This window comes from Rana temporaria, chromosome 1 (genome assembly GCF_905171775.1).
Source record: "Rana temporaria chromosome 1, aRanTem1.1, whole genome shotgun sequence".
NCBI lineage: Eukaryota > Metazoa > Chordata > Amphibia > Anura > Ranidae > Rana > Rana temporaria.
This window is the reverse complement of record NC_053489.1, coordinates 387,055,480-387,068,470: the sequence shown is the minus strand read 5'-3', so window position 1 is coordinate 387,068,470 and position 12,991 is coordinate 387,055,480. Positions and strand designations below refer to the sequence as shown.

The 12,991-nt window shown below is 45.1% G+C and overlaps 1 protein-coding gene across 18 annotated transcripts in view; it reads left to right on the top strand.

Moving 5' to 3' along the window:
• Positions 1-12,991, top strand: part of ADGRL3 (adhesion G protein-coupled receptor L3) — a 1,059,382-nt gene that overhangs the window by 316,663 nt on the left and 729,728 nt on the right. For 15 of the 18 annotated variants that reach the window (XM_040322548.1, XM_040322547.1, XM_040322546.1 and 12 more), the window contains exon 5: positions 1,306-1,320. The exons of the other annotated variants lie outside the window; for them this stretch is intronic. In XM_040322548.1, coding sequence (XP_040178482.1) covers positions 1,306-1,320 — 15 coding nt within the window. The remainder of the gene's footprint in view (positions 1-1,305; positions 1,321-12,991) is intronic. 18 annotated transcript variants of the gene reach the window in all.

Genomic DNA, 12,991 nt, shown 5'->3' with positions numbered 1-12,991 from the left:
AAAGCTTCCAACTCTCCTATATGTTATGATATATATATATATATACAGTAAAACCTTGCTTTGAGAGCATTTTGCAAGACAAGCAACATTTTTAAATACATTTTTCTTGATGTACAACTAGCGTTATATCACAACTGAGTATAAAAGAGAAGATAGCGCTTCTAAGTGTAGCAATATGGTTACATTTAATGAAGATACAACGTTTAGAAACTCACATGGTTGATTAAAAGAGACACATCTAAGTATGCAGGCATTTGGGGTAAAACTGTCCACATAGACCATCCACCTCACCACCATCGACGTCGCCCCTTCTACGCTGCACTCCACAAGCTGTTCAAACCACGCTTTCAGGGTTACTGCAGGGTAGTCTTCCCGGTCATGATTGTAGACTGACAGCAGTGAGAGCTGGCTGTGCGGAGGATGGTTTATGTGGACAGCTTTACAACGGATGTCTGCATACTTAGATGTGCCTGTTTTAATCATCAACCATGTGAGTTGATAAATGTTGTACCTTCATTAAATGTAACCATATTGCTACACTTAGAGGCGCCTCTCTTCTCTTTTATACCTTGTAGCTCCTGCTGGGTTTTGCTCTAATCTCCTTGTGGAGGCTTCCATTTGTGGATGGACATTTTATGGTTACACAACCTATCACATTGCTATAATCTTTTTATATGGACTATAAAGGACTTATGAATAAATGGTTGTGGAACAAATCATTTGAGTTTCCATTATTTCTTATGGGGAATCTTGTTTTGATATACAAGTACTTTGGATTACAAGCATGTTTCTGGAACAAATTATGCTCGCAATCCAAGGTTTCGTGTATATTAGACCCTAAAAGTGGTTACTTAAGAGTTGGCTTTTCTGGTTTATTTGGTAAATTAAAGCTTCCTAACAGCCATTTCAACATTATTCGTTGCAGACAGAGTTTTCATTAAGTTGCACTATTGAGTTGGTGGAAAATGAAATGTCTCCCTTTTTAACACCTGGTGTATATGTATGTAGATTTTATGCACAGCATTGGTAATCTGCATAAAAAACTGCCACATGAATCTTTTATTACTTGACACGTTTAGAGATGTGATTCTTGATTCATTAGCTAAATCTTTATGCCCCTTTCCACTATTACATTATAAAGCACAATTTACACAGTTGTTAAGTTTGAGTAATGTACACATTTGAAATGAACTTCAATTAAACACATTGCAAGTTTAGCATATTTTTTTTAGTTGTGCAGTTAATTGAAGAATAATTTTGTTTTCTCTTTTTCTCTCCTTTTTTTTTTTTTTGCATCTACTATAGAAGTGGAACAAAGAGGTAATGTGTTTTGCTTATATGTGATATCCTAAATAAATATATGAAGTATATAGTGTGTGTATGTGATTTCCGGAATCACCTGATTGCTTGATCTAGGATAGCAAATCAAAGCAGAGATCATCCTGATCAACTGTTAATACATTTTTTACAGTAAAGTCATGCAAAGCACCGTGTCCAAGTGCCAAATGCCTAAGCATGAACTGAGCTGTGAGGCTCAGAATACACATCCACATTCATGTTTCTATTAATCTGTGTCCCCTGCATTATTTTCCCCAGCTGAGTTCCTTTCCACCAGGAGAGCATTCAGAAGAAATGCTGCACAAATAACAGTTTTAGTAGATTTTTGCATCCAGTACCTGACTGAATAGCCCCTAAATTTTTATACCAAAGTATATTTTAGCAAGTGATACTTCAACACCTGCAACTCATCAAAACTGTTCTACATACATTTTGAATGGTTTATTTAATTGACTTAAAGCGGTAGTTCACCCTGACCCACATGATGTTACCATCGAGACAGGCATTGTAGCGCGAGCTACAGTATGCCTGTCCCGATTTTTTTAACCCCGTACTCACCTCGTAGTCGTCCATCGTAGATTCCGGCTCCCGCGGGGAATGGGCGTGCCTATGGAGAGGGAGGATGATTGACGGCCGGCCCTGGCACGTCACTCTCCCCGAAGACAGCCGGAGTAGGTCTCGGCTCTTCACGGCGCGTGCGCACAGGCTATGCGCACGCGTCGTGAAGACCAAGCCTATTTCGGCTATTTCCGGAGAAGCGTGACGCGCCAGAGCCGGCCGTCAATCATCCTCCGTCTCCAGAGGCACGCCCATTCCCCGGTATCTTCGATGGACGACTACAAGGTGAGTATGGGGGGAAAAAATTCGGGACAGGCATACTGTAGCTCGCGCTACAGTGCCTGATTTAAAGGTAAAAGAAAAAAAAATTTTTTTTTTCCTGTCGATAGGGTGAACCCCCGCTTTAAGCAGGAAGTTGCAGGGCAGTGTACCAGATTTAGCATACAGGACTTTTTCCCAGTGTACCTCAGAAAATGTATGAACAGGTATGCATGTGCTCTACTGTAACCCCGACTCCAAAAAAGTAAAGATGTGGTGTATAATCTACAGAAACAGAATGCAATGATTTGAAAGTCTCATAAACCTATATTTTTCACAACAGAAAATAGAAAACCTTTGAAATGTTTAAAGTGAGAAAGTTGTACCATTTTAGGGAAAAAAGTAAGGTAATTTTCAAGTAGAGAAAAGGGAAACTGCCGCTCCAGGTGAGTGCACTCAGCAATCAGTGTCCTCTCAGAAGCGTGGGTGCAGGCAATGCATGGAGCAAAGACTGGAGAAAAAGATTGGACAGCCGCACTTCCACGAAATTCTTAAAATTTTGCCTTTAATGGTAAAAAACGGAAACCGCACTAAAAATCACAGCAGACAGTGGGGTGGATATCTGACGCGTTTCACACTGGGGTATCAGCGCTTAGTCAGTATCTGGAAGCCCCCTTCAACAAGGGTTTCCCATGGCGTCAGAGGGGGGCGGGGTCAATTCCAGGAACCTCCCATGGAGGCGGATAGTGGTCGCGTTTTATTTTATTTTTTCCGTATCCTCTGGTCGAGAATGGATGTACATCACTGGAATTTTTTTAACTTTTTTAATAGAGGACTTGTCCCAAGCTGTCTTTTTTTTATTTTTTATTATTGACACTTTTTTTGTGAAATGGTATGGGTACAATGTACCCCGTTACCAATTCACATGGGGGGCCGGAATCTGGGGGTCCCCTTTGTTACCCCCACAACCACCGGGCAAGGGCTGTGGGGATGAGGCCCTTGTTCACATCTACATGGGGACATGGTGCTTTGGACCCCAAAGCATCCTCCCCATGTTGAGGACATGTGGTCTGGTATGATTCAGGAGAGGGGGTGCTCTCTTGTCCCCCCTCTTTTCCTGCGGCCTGCCAGGTTGTGTGCTCAGATAAGGGTCTGGTATGGATTTTGAGGGGGGACCCCTATGCCATTTTTTTTAAATTTGGCGAAGGGTTCCCCTTAATATCCATACCAAACCTAGAGGGCCTGGTATGGAATTTGGGGGGCTCCCCACCTTTTTTTTATGTAATGGACTGGAGGGGAACCCATGCCGTTGTTTTCAATAACTTTTATCTGTATTGCGGGATCCGACAATTCATTATAGCCACAAGCAGTTCTAAATGACTTTCTTCCTTTAGAAATGTCATTTTGCTGCAGGGACTTTTCTAAACACAGGAAGAATGCACCTCTTTACAGGCATTCAATAGACACCCCCCCCCCCCCAGGTATGGAATTTAAAGGAATAATTCGAGATTTTCCTAGCTTGTGACGGAAAATATTGATTATATGATGACAGGAGGCGAGTATCTTGTGCATTAATCTTCCTTTATTAATGCTCACAGCAGAATACATTTTTAATAACTCAATGTAAATTTTTTTTAAAACAGACTACCACTCTCAGCAGTCCATATAACCTCTAACCACGCCCCTGACAGTGACCCCATAAAAGGGACTGCCTGTGAAGGTTCCTCCTCTTTCTTGATGCGATGGTCTCTAAAAAAGAAACGGTACCAGAAAGGAGGATCGAAGCGTGTCTTTGGAGCGTAGACCGGCCGGTCGACCTCTGAATGGCTTCCGACGGGAAGCTAACCACCAACCGTGACCCAACAGGGGTTCCAGGAACAACCGATTCCAAACAAGGATTTTCAAGTGAGCTGCGTTCCAACGAGAAGGCAGGGTTCAATCATTCTCCAAACTGAATTACCCGTCTGTACGACCCAGATCGGCATTCAGTAACCTGTGAAGAGTGAAAACAGTCGTAATAGGGAGGGTCGGGAGGGAAGATACTCGCCTCCTGTCATCATATAATCAATATTTTCCGTCACAAGCTAGGAAAATCTCGAATTATATATCAGACAGGAGGCTCATATCTTGTGCAAGTTCAAAGCTGAAATCTTAAGCATGCAGATATGACCAAACACAATACAATAAGCCTAAGAGAGGACCGATAAGGAGATGTGGTCCTGTGGTCTGAAGTAGAATTGACTGAACGTGGTCTCAGAAGACCAATCCGCCGCTCTCAAGAGATCGAAAAGAGAGCCTCCTAAAATGACTACCTTAGTAGCCATAGCACCCCTGGTGGAGTGAGCTCCGAACAGGGTAACGTCTATCCCCGCCATTTCCATGGCGGTTCTCAACCAGCGTGCCAGGGAGGCAGATGAGACAGGAAGGTGAGGTTTGACATATGATACAAGAAGTTGAGAAGAACCCGCAGAGCGCAGGTTAGCGGTTAGAGATTCGTATGCCTGGAGGCAGCGAACGACACAGAGGAGGGGATGAGCAGGAAAGGAAGGGTAGAAGACCGAGTGAATACCGGTCTTGGTCCTGCGCACTATGGAGAATTCAACGCCGTTTGGCGAAAATTGTCGTCTGGAGATGTCAAGAGCCCTAACATCTGACACCCTCTTGATGGAAATTAGACATAGAAGGACCGTTAATTTTATGGATAAAAGTCTCAGGGACAGGTCCGTGTTGTCCCCCCAACTGGCGAACATATCAAGTACCTTGGAAACATCCCAGGTCGCTTGGTATCTAGGCCTAGGGGGACGTTGACATTTCACACCTCTTAAAAGTCGGCATACCAGTGGATGTCTGCCAACAGGCAAAGAATCCACGGGGCAGTGATAGGCTGAAATAGCCGATCGATAGATGTTAATAGAGCTGTACGATTTCCCGGATTCAAAAGAATCCGCCAGGTAATTTGCCACTAATGAAACAGGAGCCTGTATGGGATCAACCTGTCGTTGATCACACCAACGAACCCAGAGTTTCCAGGCTGATCGATATGCCGATCTAGTCCCGGGGGCCCAGGCCAGGGCGAGGAGATTCTGAGCCGATTCTGAAAGGTCTCTATCTGGGGTCGGGATCCCGAGACTAACCACGCCAGAAGTGACAGGTTGTTCTCCAGGACCAAGGGGTGAAGATCCCCGCTCGGACTGGTGAGGAGGTGAGGGGAATGGGGAATCAGCCTGGGGAGATCTACAGTCATTCCCAGTAGCAGAGGGAACCATGGTTGGGTCGGCCACCATGGCGTAATCAGTACCACAGTCGCTCCCAGGTTGGTTATCCGTAGGAGAAGTCTGGGGATTATTTGGAAAGGGGGGAACGCGTAATGTGTTCCCTCCGGCCAAGGTTGGCGGAGAACGTCCACCGCATATGCCTCTGGATCCGGCCTCCAGCTGAAGAAGCGAGACAGTTGGTGATTGAGGCGGGAGGCGAAGAGATCGAAAGATAGCGGTCCCCAGAGTCGCTGCAAGCGAAGAAATATTGACCGATCCAGTCTCCAATCGCTGGAATCGCGGAGATATCGAAAGTTCCAGTCGGCTACCGAGTTGGATACTCCCGGAATGTATTCTGCTATAGGGGTAATGTCGTGAGATAGGCAAAAGTGCCAGAAATCTTTCGCGATATACGCCAGAGTTTTGGATTTGGTGCCTCCCAGGCGGTTGACATATTGCACCGCCGCCACATTGTCCATGCGAAATAGAATACAGCATGTGGAAGTATGAGGCATAAAACTCTTGACAGCGAACAGGGCTGCCAAAAGTTCCAGGGCATTGATATGAAGAGAGGTTTCCGTTGCGGACCACGTCCCTCCTGTGGAGGCCGTACCGCACCGGGGCGCCCCAGCCCCGGCGACTGGCGTCTGATTCTATGACGACGTCCGGGCTGGGGTTGAAGATGGTTTTGCCGTTCCATTCCACGGCATGATGAAGCCACCATCTCAGTTCCTCGGTAGTCTCCTGGCATAGAGGGATCTCGTCTGAGTATTTGAGGCCCTGTCTCAGATGCATAATTTTGAGCCTTTGAAGGGCTCTGTAATGCAGCGGGGCCGGAAAGATGGCTTGGATGGAGGCCGCAAGCAGGCCCACTAGCCGCGCTAGTGTTCGGAGGGATAGGAAGCCTTCGCGTAGTGCTGTTCGAATCTCCTTGCGGATAAGGGCAAGTTTGGCTTTGGGTAGACTGAGGGTGGACTGAACGGTGTTTACCGTAAAGCCCAGGAACTCCATCTGTTGGGATGGGACCAAAATGGACTTTTCGTGATTGATTATAAAGCCCAGCTTTTGTAGTAGGGAAATTGTCCAAGACATGTGGAGGAGGGCTTGACTCTTGGAATAGGCCATGATGAGGATGTCGTCTAGATAGATAATCAGACGTACTCCTCTGCTCCTCAGTGCTGCCACCACCGGTTTCATAAGTTTGGTGAAACACCATGGGGCGGACGACAGGCCGAACGGAAGGCAAGTGAATTGCCACATCCTGCCCTTCCACGGGAAACGAAGTAAGTGTTGTGATTCTGGGTGTATAGGGACCGTAAGGTACGCGTCTTTTAGGTCCACCTTCACAAGCCAGTCGCTGGGGTGGAGAAGGTCTCTGAGGAGGTGAATTCCCTCCATCTTGAAATGTCGATATTCGACATATTGGTTTAAGTCCCTCAGGTTTATCACCGGGCGGAAACCTCCCCCTTTCTTGCGTACTAGAAACAGGTTGCTTATGAAGCCTGGGGAAAAGGGGTCTACTTCTACAATTGCCCGTTTGGTCACCAGGTCTCGTATTTCTTTGTCTATGAGAAGACCGTTTCGTCTTGCAAACCGAATGGGGGGAGGAATCATATTGAGAAGCGGTGGAGATTGTATGTCTATGACAAACCCCGCTACGGAGTGTAAAATCCATGTGTCTGCCGTAATCGCAGACCAGGCGTGGGTAAAATACCTCAGGCGTCCCCCCACAGGAGTGTGAATGAGTGTGGTGCAAGGTATACTCACCAGTAGGAGGTCGGGATCGTGGGTAACCGCGTCCACCACGTCCGCGCCAGGGTCTGCCTCGAGGAGGAAAGAAGGGTGCAGGTTGCGCCATCGGGGTGGTATAGGATGGAGCCTGGTATTGGTATTGAGCAGGGGGTCTGCCCTGTGGCCTGTAGAAAGTGGAACGGCCGGCAGAACGGCCTCTATTTCTGCCGGCCCTGTTAAAAACCTTGTTGGTTCCAGTTCTCCTTAAGGAATTTTGGGCCTTGTCTAGACTGGTGAACAGTCCTACAAACTTATTTATGTCCTTGATGACCATGTCACCAAAGAGCATGCCCTCAGCCGATGGGCCGGGCTCGGATTCCGCCAGGTGGGATAACTGGGGATCCAAGCGCATGAGGATCGACCTGCGTCTTTCCACCGAACATGCCGTGTTGGCGGTGCCAGCCAGGCATAGGGCTCTTTGTGCCCAACCCCTAAGCTGCGGGAGGTCAACTGGTTGCCCAGAAGCCGCAGCTTGCTCCGAGAGGTTAAGAATTTTAGTCAACGGACCCATCAGGTCCAGGACACGGTCTTGTATGGCCCGGAAGGAACGTTCGATGTCCTTCTTTTGAAATTTTCCCGTCTTTAGGAGATATTTTGTTAAGACCGGGTCCACCTCCGGGGTGGCTACCACCTTCTTAGGTATGGAGGGTCTGGGGCATTCAGCCCTCAATTTATTACGACTATTCCTATCTAAGTACTTCCTAGCCCACAGTTCCACGTACTGTGAAACGTGTGGCAAAGGAGTCCATTCTCCAGATCGCGGATGTGTAATTGCGTCTGGGTGGAAAAAGGGTTCCCCGAGGGCGTCCAGGAGGACTTCGTCCTGCGTGGCAGGAGTGGCGACTGTGTTAAGTGCCGTAGCCCCAGCATCTTCAACATCTGACCCGGACTCAGACACGTCCGATCCCTCAGAAGGGTCGGCAGAGTCCTCCTCAGAGGAGTCCACATATGAGTCCGGTTTTGTTCTTCTAGCGGCATTATGCCCCTTTTGATGGGTCTCCCTGGGGTTCAGGGGTCGAGGGGTATCTGAGTGATGCTGGGGTTGGTAGACCGTGGTGGGGGCTACCTGCAGCAAATTATTTACTTCCCCTGCCGGGGAGTCATGGACCGCAAGGGTGTGCTTCCTCTTGTGCGAGGATTTACCCTTTTTTGTGGGCGGTTCACCGCACTGAGGCGGAATTGGTGGGACATCCATGGGTTGTAGTGCCCAGGAGGATGGGGTAGTGGAGGCCAGGGCAGCCTGAATGGACATCTGTATAATGTCCTGGAGTTGTGAGGCACTTAGGGTGTGTGACGCGCCTGTAGAGTGAATCTCCCCACTGGGGGTCAGTGGATTGGGTTCAGACATATTGAAAGTGACAGATTTAAAAATCGGGTAAGTGTGCTGACTCAGGCTGTTGTATAGACAGCGCTGTCTGAGGGGTATTAATGGTGATATTAATGGTGAAATAGAGGGTGAGTATCCCTTTACCTAGCGGTACAAGAAAACGACTGGGCTGCAGGCTCCGATCCTATCCTCTCCTCCGTAGGCTCCGAGTGGCAACGGAGAAGAGGGGAGCCTGAGAACTCCAGCGGCCCGGGAACGAAGTCTCGCGAGACTACGGCCGGCGCACGCTGATTGGCTGAGCGGCGAGCGACGGGGGTTCCGCCCCCCGAACGCGCGCGAGTACTGTGAGGGAGAAGGAGATGAAATGGCGGCGATGGGAAAACAGCGCACGGCCTGCAAGGCTGTGTAGTATGTCGATGTGGTGTCGGGAGGAGACAAGCTCCCGACACCAGCGCTATCCAACAACGCGATTAATATACTGGTAAGGTTGAAGGAAGAGTACTGAACTACTGTCAGCCGACAGTAATAGAGGGAGACTTACTGACAGCAGTAACACGGAAAATAAGGTGAAATAACAAAAACCTATATCAAGATAAATAAAACATATATAGAAGATATACAGAAGCTATGAAACAATAGAAGTGACAGGGGGCAGAATACCCCCTGCACTCCCTAAAAGTAACACAACAATGAAGCAAGTACTTATCTGATCTGTGAGCAGAAAGAAAGAGGAGGAACCTTCACAGGCAGTCCCTTTTATGGGGTCACTGTCAGGGGCGTGGTTAGAGGTTATATGGACTGCTGAGAGTGGTAGTCTGTTTTAAAAGTTTTTTACATTGAGTTATTAGAAATGTATTCTGCTGTGAGCATTAATAAAGGAAGATTAATGCACAAGATATGAGCTTTTATTGTTTCATTTGCATTATTAAAATCACTGCTCACGAAAAAACTGCAGTTTTAAAAAACTTTTTTTGCATTAATACATGTCCCCTGGGGCAGGACCCAGGTCCCCAAACACTTTTTATGACAATATACAGTGGGGCAAAAAAGTATTTAGTCAGCCACCAATTGTGCAAGTTCTCCCACTTAACCACTTAAGACCCGGACCATTATGCAGGTTAAGGACCTTGCCCCTCTTTGCGATTAGGCACTGCGTCGCTTTAACTGACAATTGCGCGGTCGTGCGACGTGGCTCCCAAACAAAATTGACGTCCTTTTTTCCCCACAAATAGAGCTTTCTTTTGGTGGTATTTGATCACCTCTGCGGTTTTTATTTTTTGCGCTATAAACAAAAATAGCGATAAATAGCTAATAAATATCCTCAAAAAAGATATAAAAAAACATATTTTTTTCCTCAGTTTAGGCCGATACATATTCTTCTACCTATTTTTGGTAAATCGCAATAAGCGTTTATCGATTGTTTTGTGCAAAACTTATAGCGTTTACAAAATAGGGGATAGTTTTATGGCATTTTTATTAATAATAATAATAATAATAATAATAATTTTATTAATATTTTTTTTACTACTAATGTCGGCGATCATTATGGTGGACACATCGGACACTTTTGACACATTTTTGGGACCATTGTCATTTTCACAGCGAAAAGTGCTATAAAAATGCACTGATTACTGTAAAAGTGACAATGGCAGTGAAGTGGTTAACCACTAGGTGGGGCTAAGGGGTTATGTGTTACCTAAGGGAGTGATTCTTACTGTAGGGGGGTGTGGCTGTATGTGTGACGTCACTGATCATCATTCCCTATATCAGGGAACAGATGATCAGTGTCACTGCCACAGTGAAGAACGGGGAAGGTGTGTTTACACACACCTCTCCCCGTTCTTCAGCTCCTGTGACCGATCACGGGACACAGGCGGATGATCGGGTCCGTGGGTCCCGCGGGTGCGGTCACGGAGCTTTGGACCGGGTCGCGTGCGCAACCCACTGCAGGGCTCTTAAAGGCAACGTACAGGTACGTGCCTGTGCCCAGCCGTACCATTCTGCCGACGTAAATGTGCAGGAGGCGATCCCTAAGTGGTTAAAAAGATGAGAGAGGCCTGTAATTGTCATCATAGGTATACCTCAACTATGAGAGACAAAATGTGGAAACAAATCCAGACAATCACATTGTCTGATTTGGAAAGAATTTATTTGCAAATTATGGTGGAAAATAAGTATTTGGTCACCTACAAACAAGCAAGATTTCTGGCTCTCACAGACCTGTATCTTCTTCTGTAAGAGGCTCCTCTGTCCTCCACTCATTACCTGTATTAATGGCACCTGTTTGAACTTGTTATCAGTATAAAAGACACCTGTCCACAACTTCAAACATTCACACTCCAAACTCCACTATGGTGAAGACCAAAAAGCTGTCGAAGGACACAGAAACAAAATTGTAGACCTGCACCAGGCTGGGAAGACTAAATCTGCAATAGGCAAGCAGCTTGGTGTGAAAAAATCAACTGTGGGAGCAATAATTAGAAAATGGAAGACATACAAGACCACTGATAATCTCCCTCGATCTGGGGCTCCACACAAGATCTCACCCCGTAGGGTCAAAATGATCACCGGAACGGTGAGCAAAAATCCCAGAACCCCACGGGGGGACCTAGTGAATGACCTGCAGAGAGCTGGGACCAACGAAACAAAGGCTACCATCGGTAACACACTACACCGCCAGGGACTCGGATCCTGCAGTGCCAGATGTGTCCCCCTGCTTAAGCCAGTACATGCCCGGGCCCGTCTGAGGTTTGCTAGAGAGCATTTGGATGATCCAGAAGAGGATTGGGAGAATGTCATATGGTCAGATGAAACCAAAGTAGAACTGTTTGGTAGAAACACAACTCGTCTTGTTTGGAGGAGAGAGAATGCTGAGTTGCAACCAAAGAACACCATACCTACTGTGAAGCATGGGGGTGGCAACATCATGCTTTGGGGCTGTTTCTCTGCAAAGGGAACAGGACGACTGATCCGTGTACATGAAAGAATGAATGGGGCCATGTATTGTGAGATTTTGAGTGCAAACCTCCTCCCATCAGCAAGGGCATTGAAGATTAAACATGGCTGGGTCTTTCAGCGTGACAATGATCCCAAACACACCACCCGGGCAACGAAGGAGTGGCTTTGTAAGAAGCATTTCAAGGTCCTGGAGTGGCCTAGCCAGTCTCCAGATCTCAACCCCATAGAAAACCTTTGGAAGGAGTTGAAAGTCTGTGTTGCCCAGCGACAGCCCCAAAACATCACTGCTCTAGAGGAGATGTGCATGGAGGAATGGGCCAACATACCAGCAGGAGAGAAGGGGGGGTCACACAGGGGGGGGCTCGACAGCCAGGAGTTAGAGGATGGTGCTCAGAGAGGGACAGAAATCACAGAAATGTCACTCATTCTATCAGGGGCCCCCAGACCATTCCGAATTTTTGTATTAACAAATTTTTTATTTCCAAATTTTCCAAATTATTTCCAAATTTTCGGACTTCCGAAAATTTCGAATTTCCGAATATCCAAATTTTCGGATTTCTGAAAACTCCACTTTTCGTATTTCCGAAATTTTCATATTTCGGAAATTCATATTTTCGGAAATTCGGAAATACGAAAATTTTTATTTTTTTAAATTTTCGGAATTTTCACATTTTTTATTTTTCGAATTTTCATTTTCGAATTTTCAAATTTTTTATTTTTCGAATCTTCATTTTCGATTTATTTTTCGAATTTTTTATTTTTCGAATTTTTCAATTTTTCATTTTCGAATATTCGAATTTTTTATTTTTCGAATTTTCATTTTCGAATTTTCAAATTTTTTATTTTTCGAATCTTCATTTTCGATTTATTTTTCGAATTTTTTATTTTTCGAATTTTTCAATTTTTCATTTTCGAATATTCGAATTTTTTATTTTTCGAATTTTTCAATTTTCGAATTTTTCATCTTCGAATATTCGAATTTGCGAATTTTTTATTTTTCAAATTTTTCGATTTTCGAAATTTCGAATATTCAAATTTTTTATTTTTCGAATTTACAAATTTTTTACTTTCGAATTTTCGAAATTCCGAAATTTCGAAATTGTTACATTCAAATATCTAAAGTTCGAAAATCGAAAATTCGAAAATGGGAAATTTCAGAATTTTTCGAATTTCCGATTTTTTTTTTCGTTTCATTCGTTTTTTTTTTGGAAATTTTGTTTTTTCATTTTTTTTCGTTTTTTGCTTTTCGGAAATCCGAAAATTCTGAATTTTCGAAATTTAGAATTCCGAATTTTCGAATTTCCAGGAATTTCCGAAAAAAGCAAAAAAACGAATAAAACGGAAAAAAATTATTTTTCGATTTTCCCGAATTTACGAAAAAAATAAAAAAAACGAATGAAACAAAAACAAAATGTTTTTTGGGGAATTTCCCGAAATTCCGAAAAAAAAAAAAAGAAAATAACAAACAAAAAAAACAAATTTTTTGGCAGTGCACATGTCTACCAGC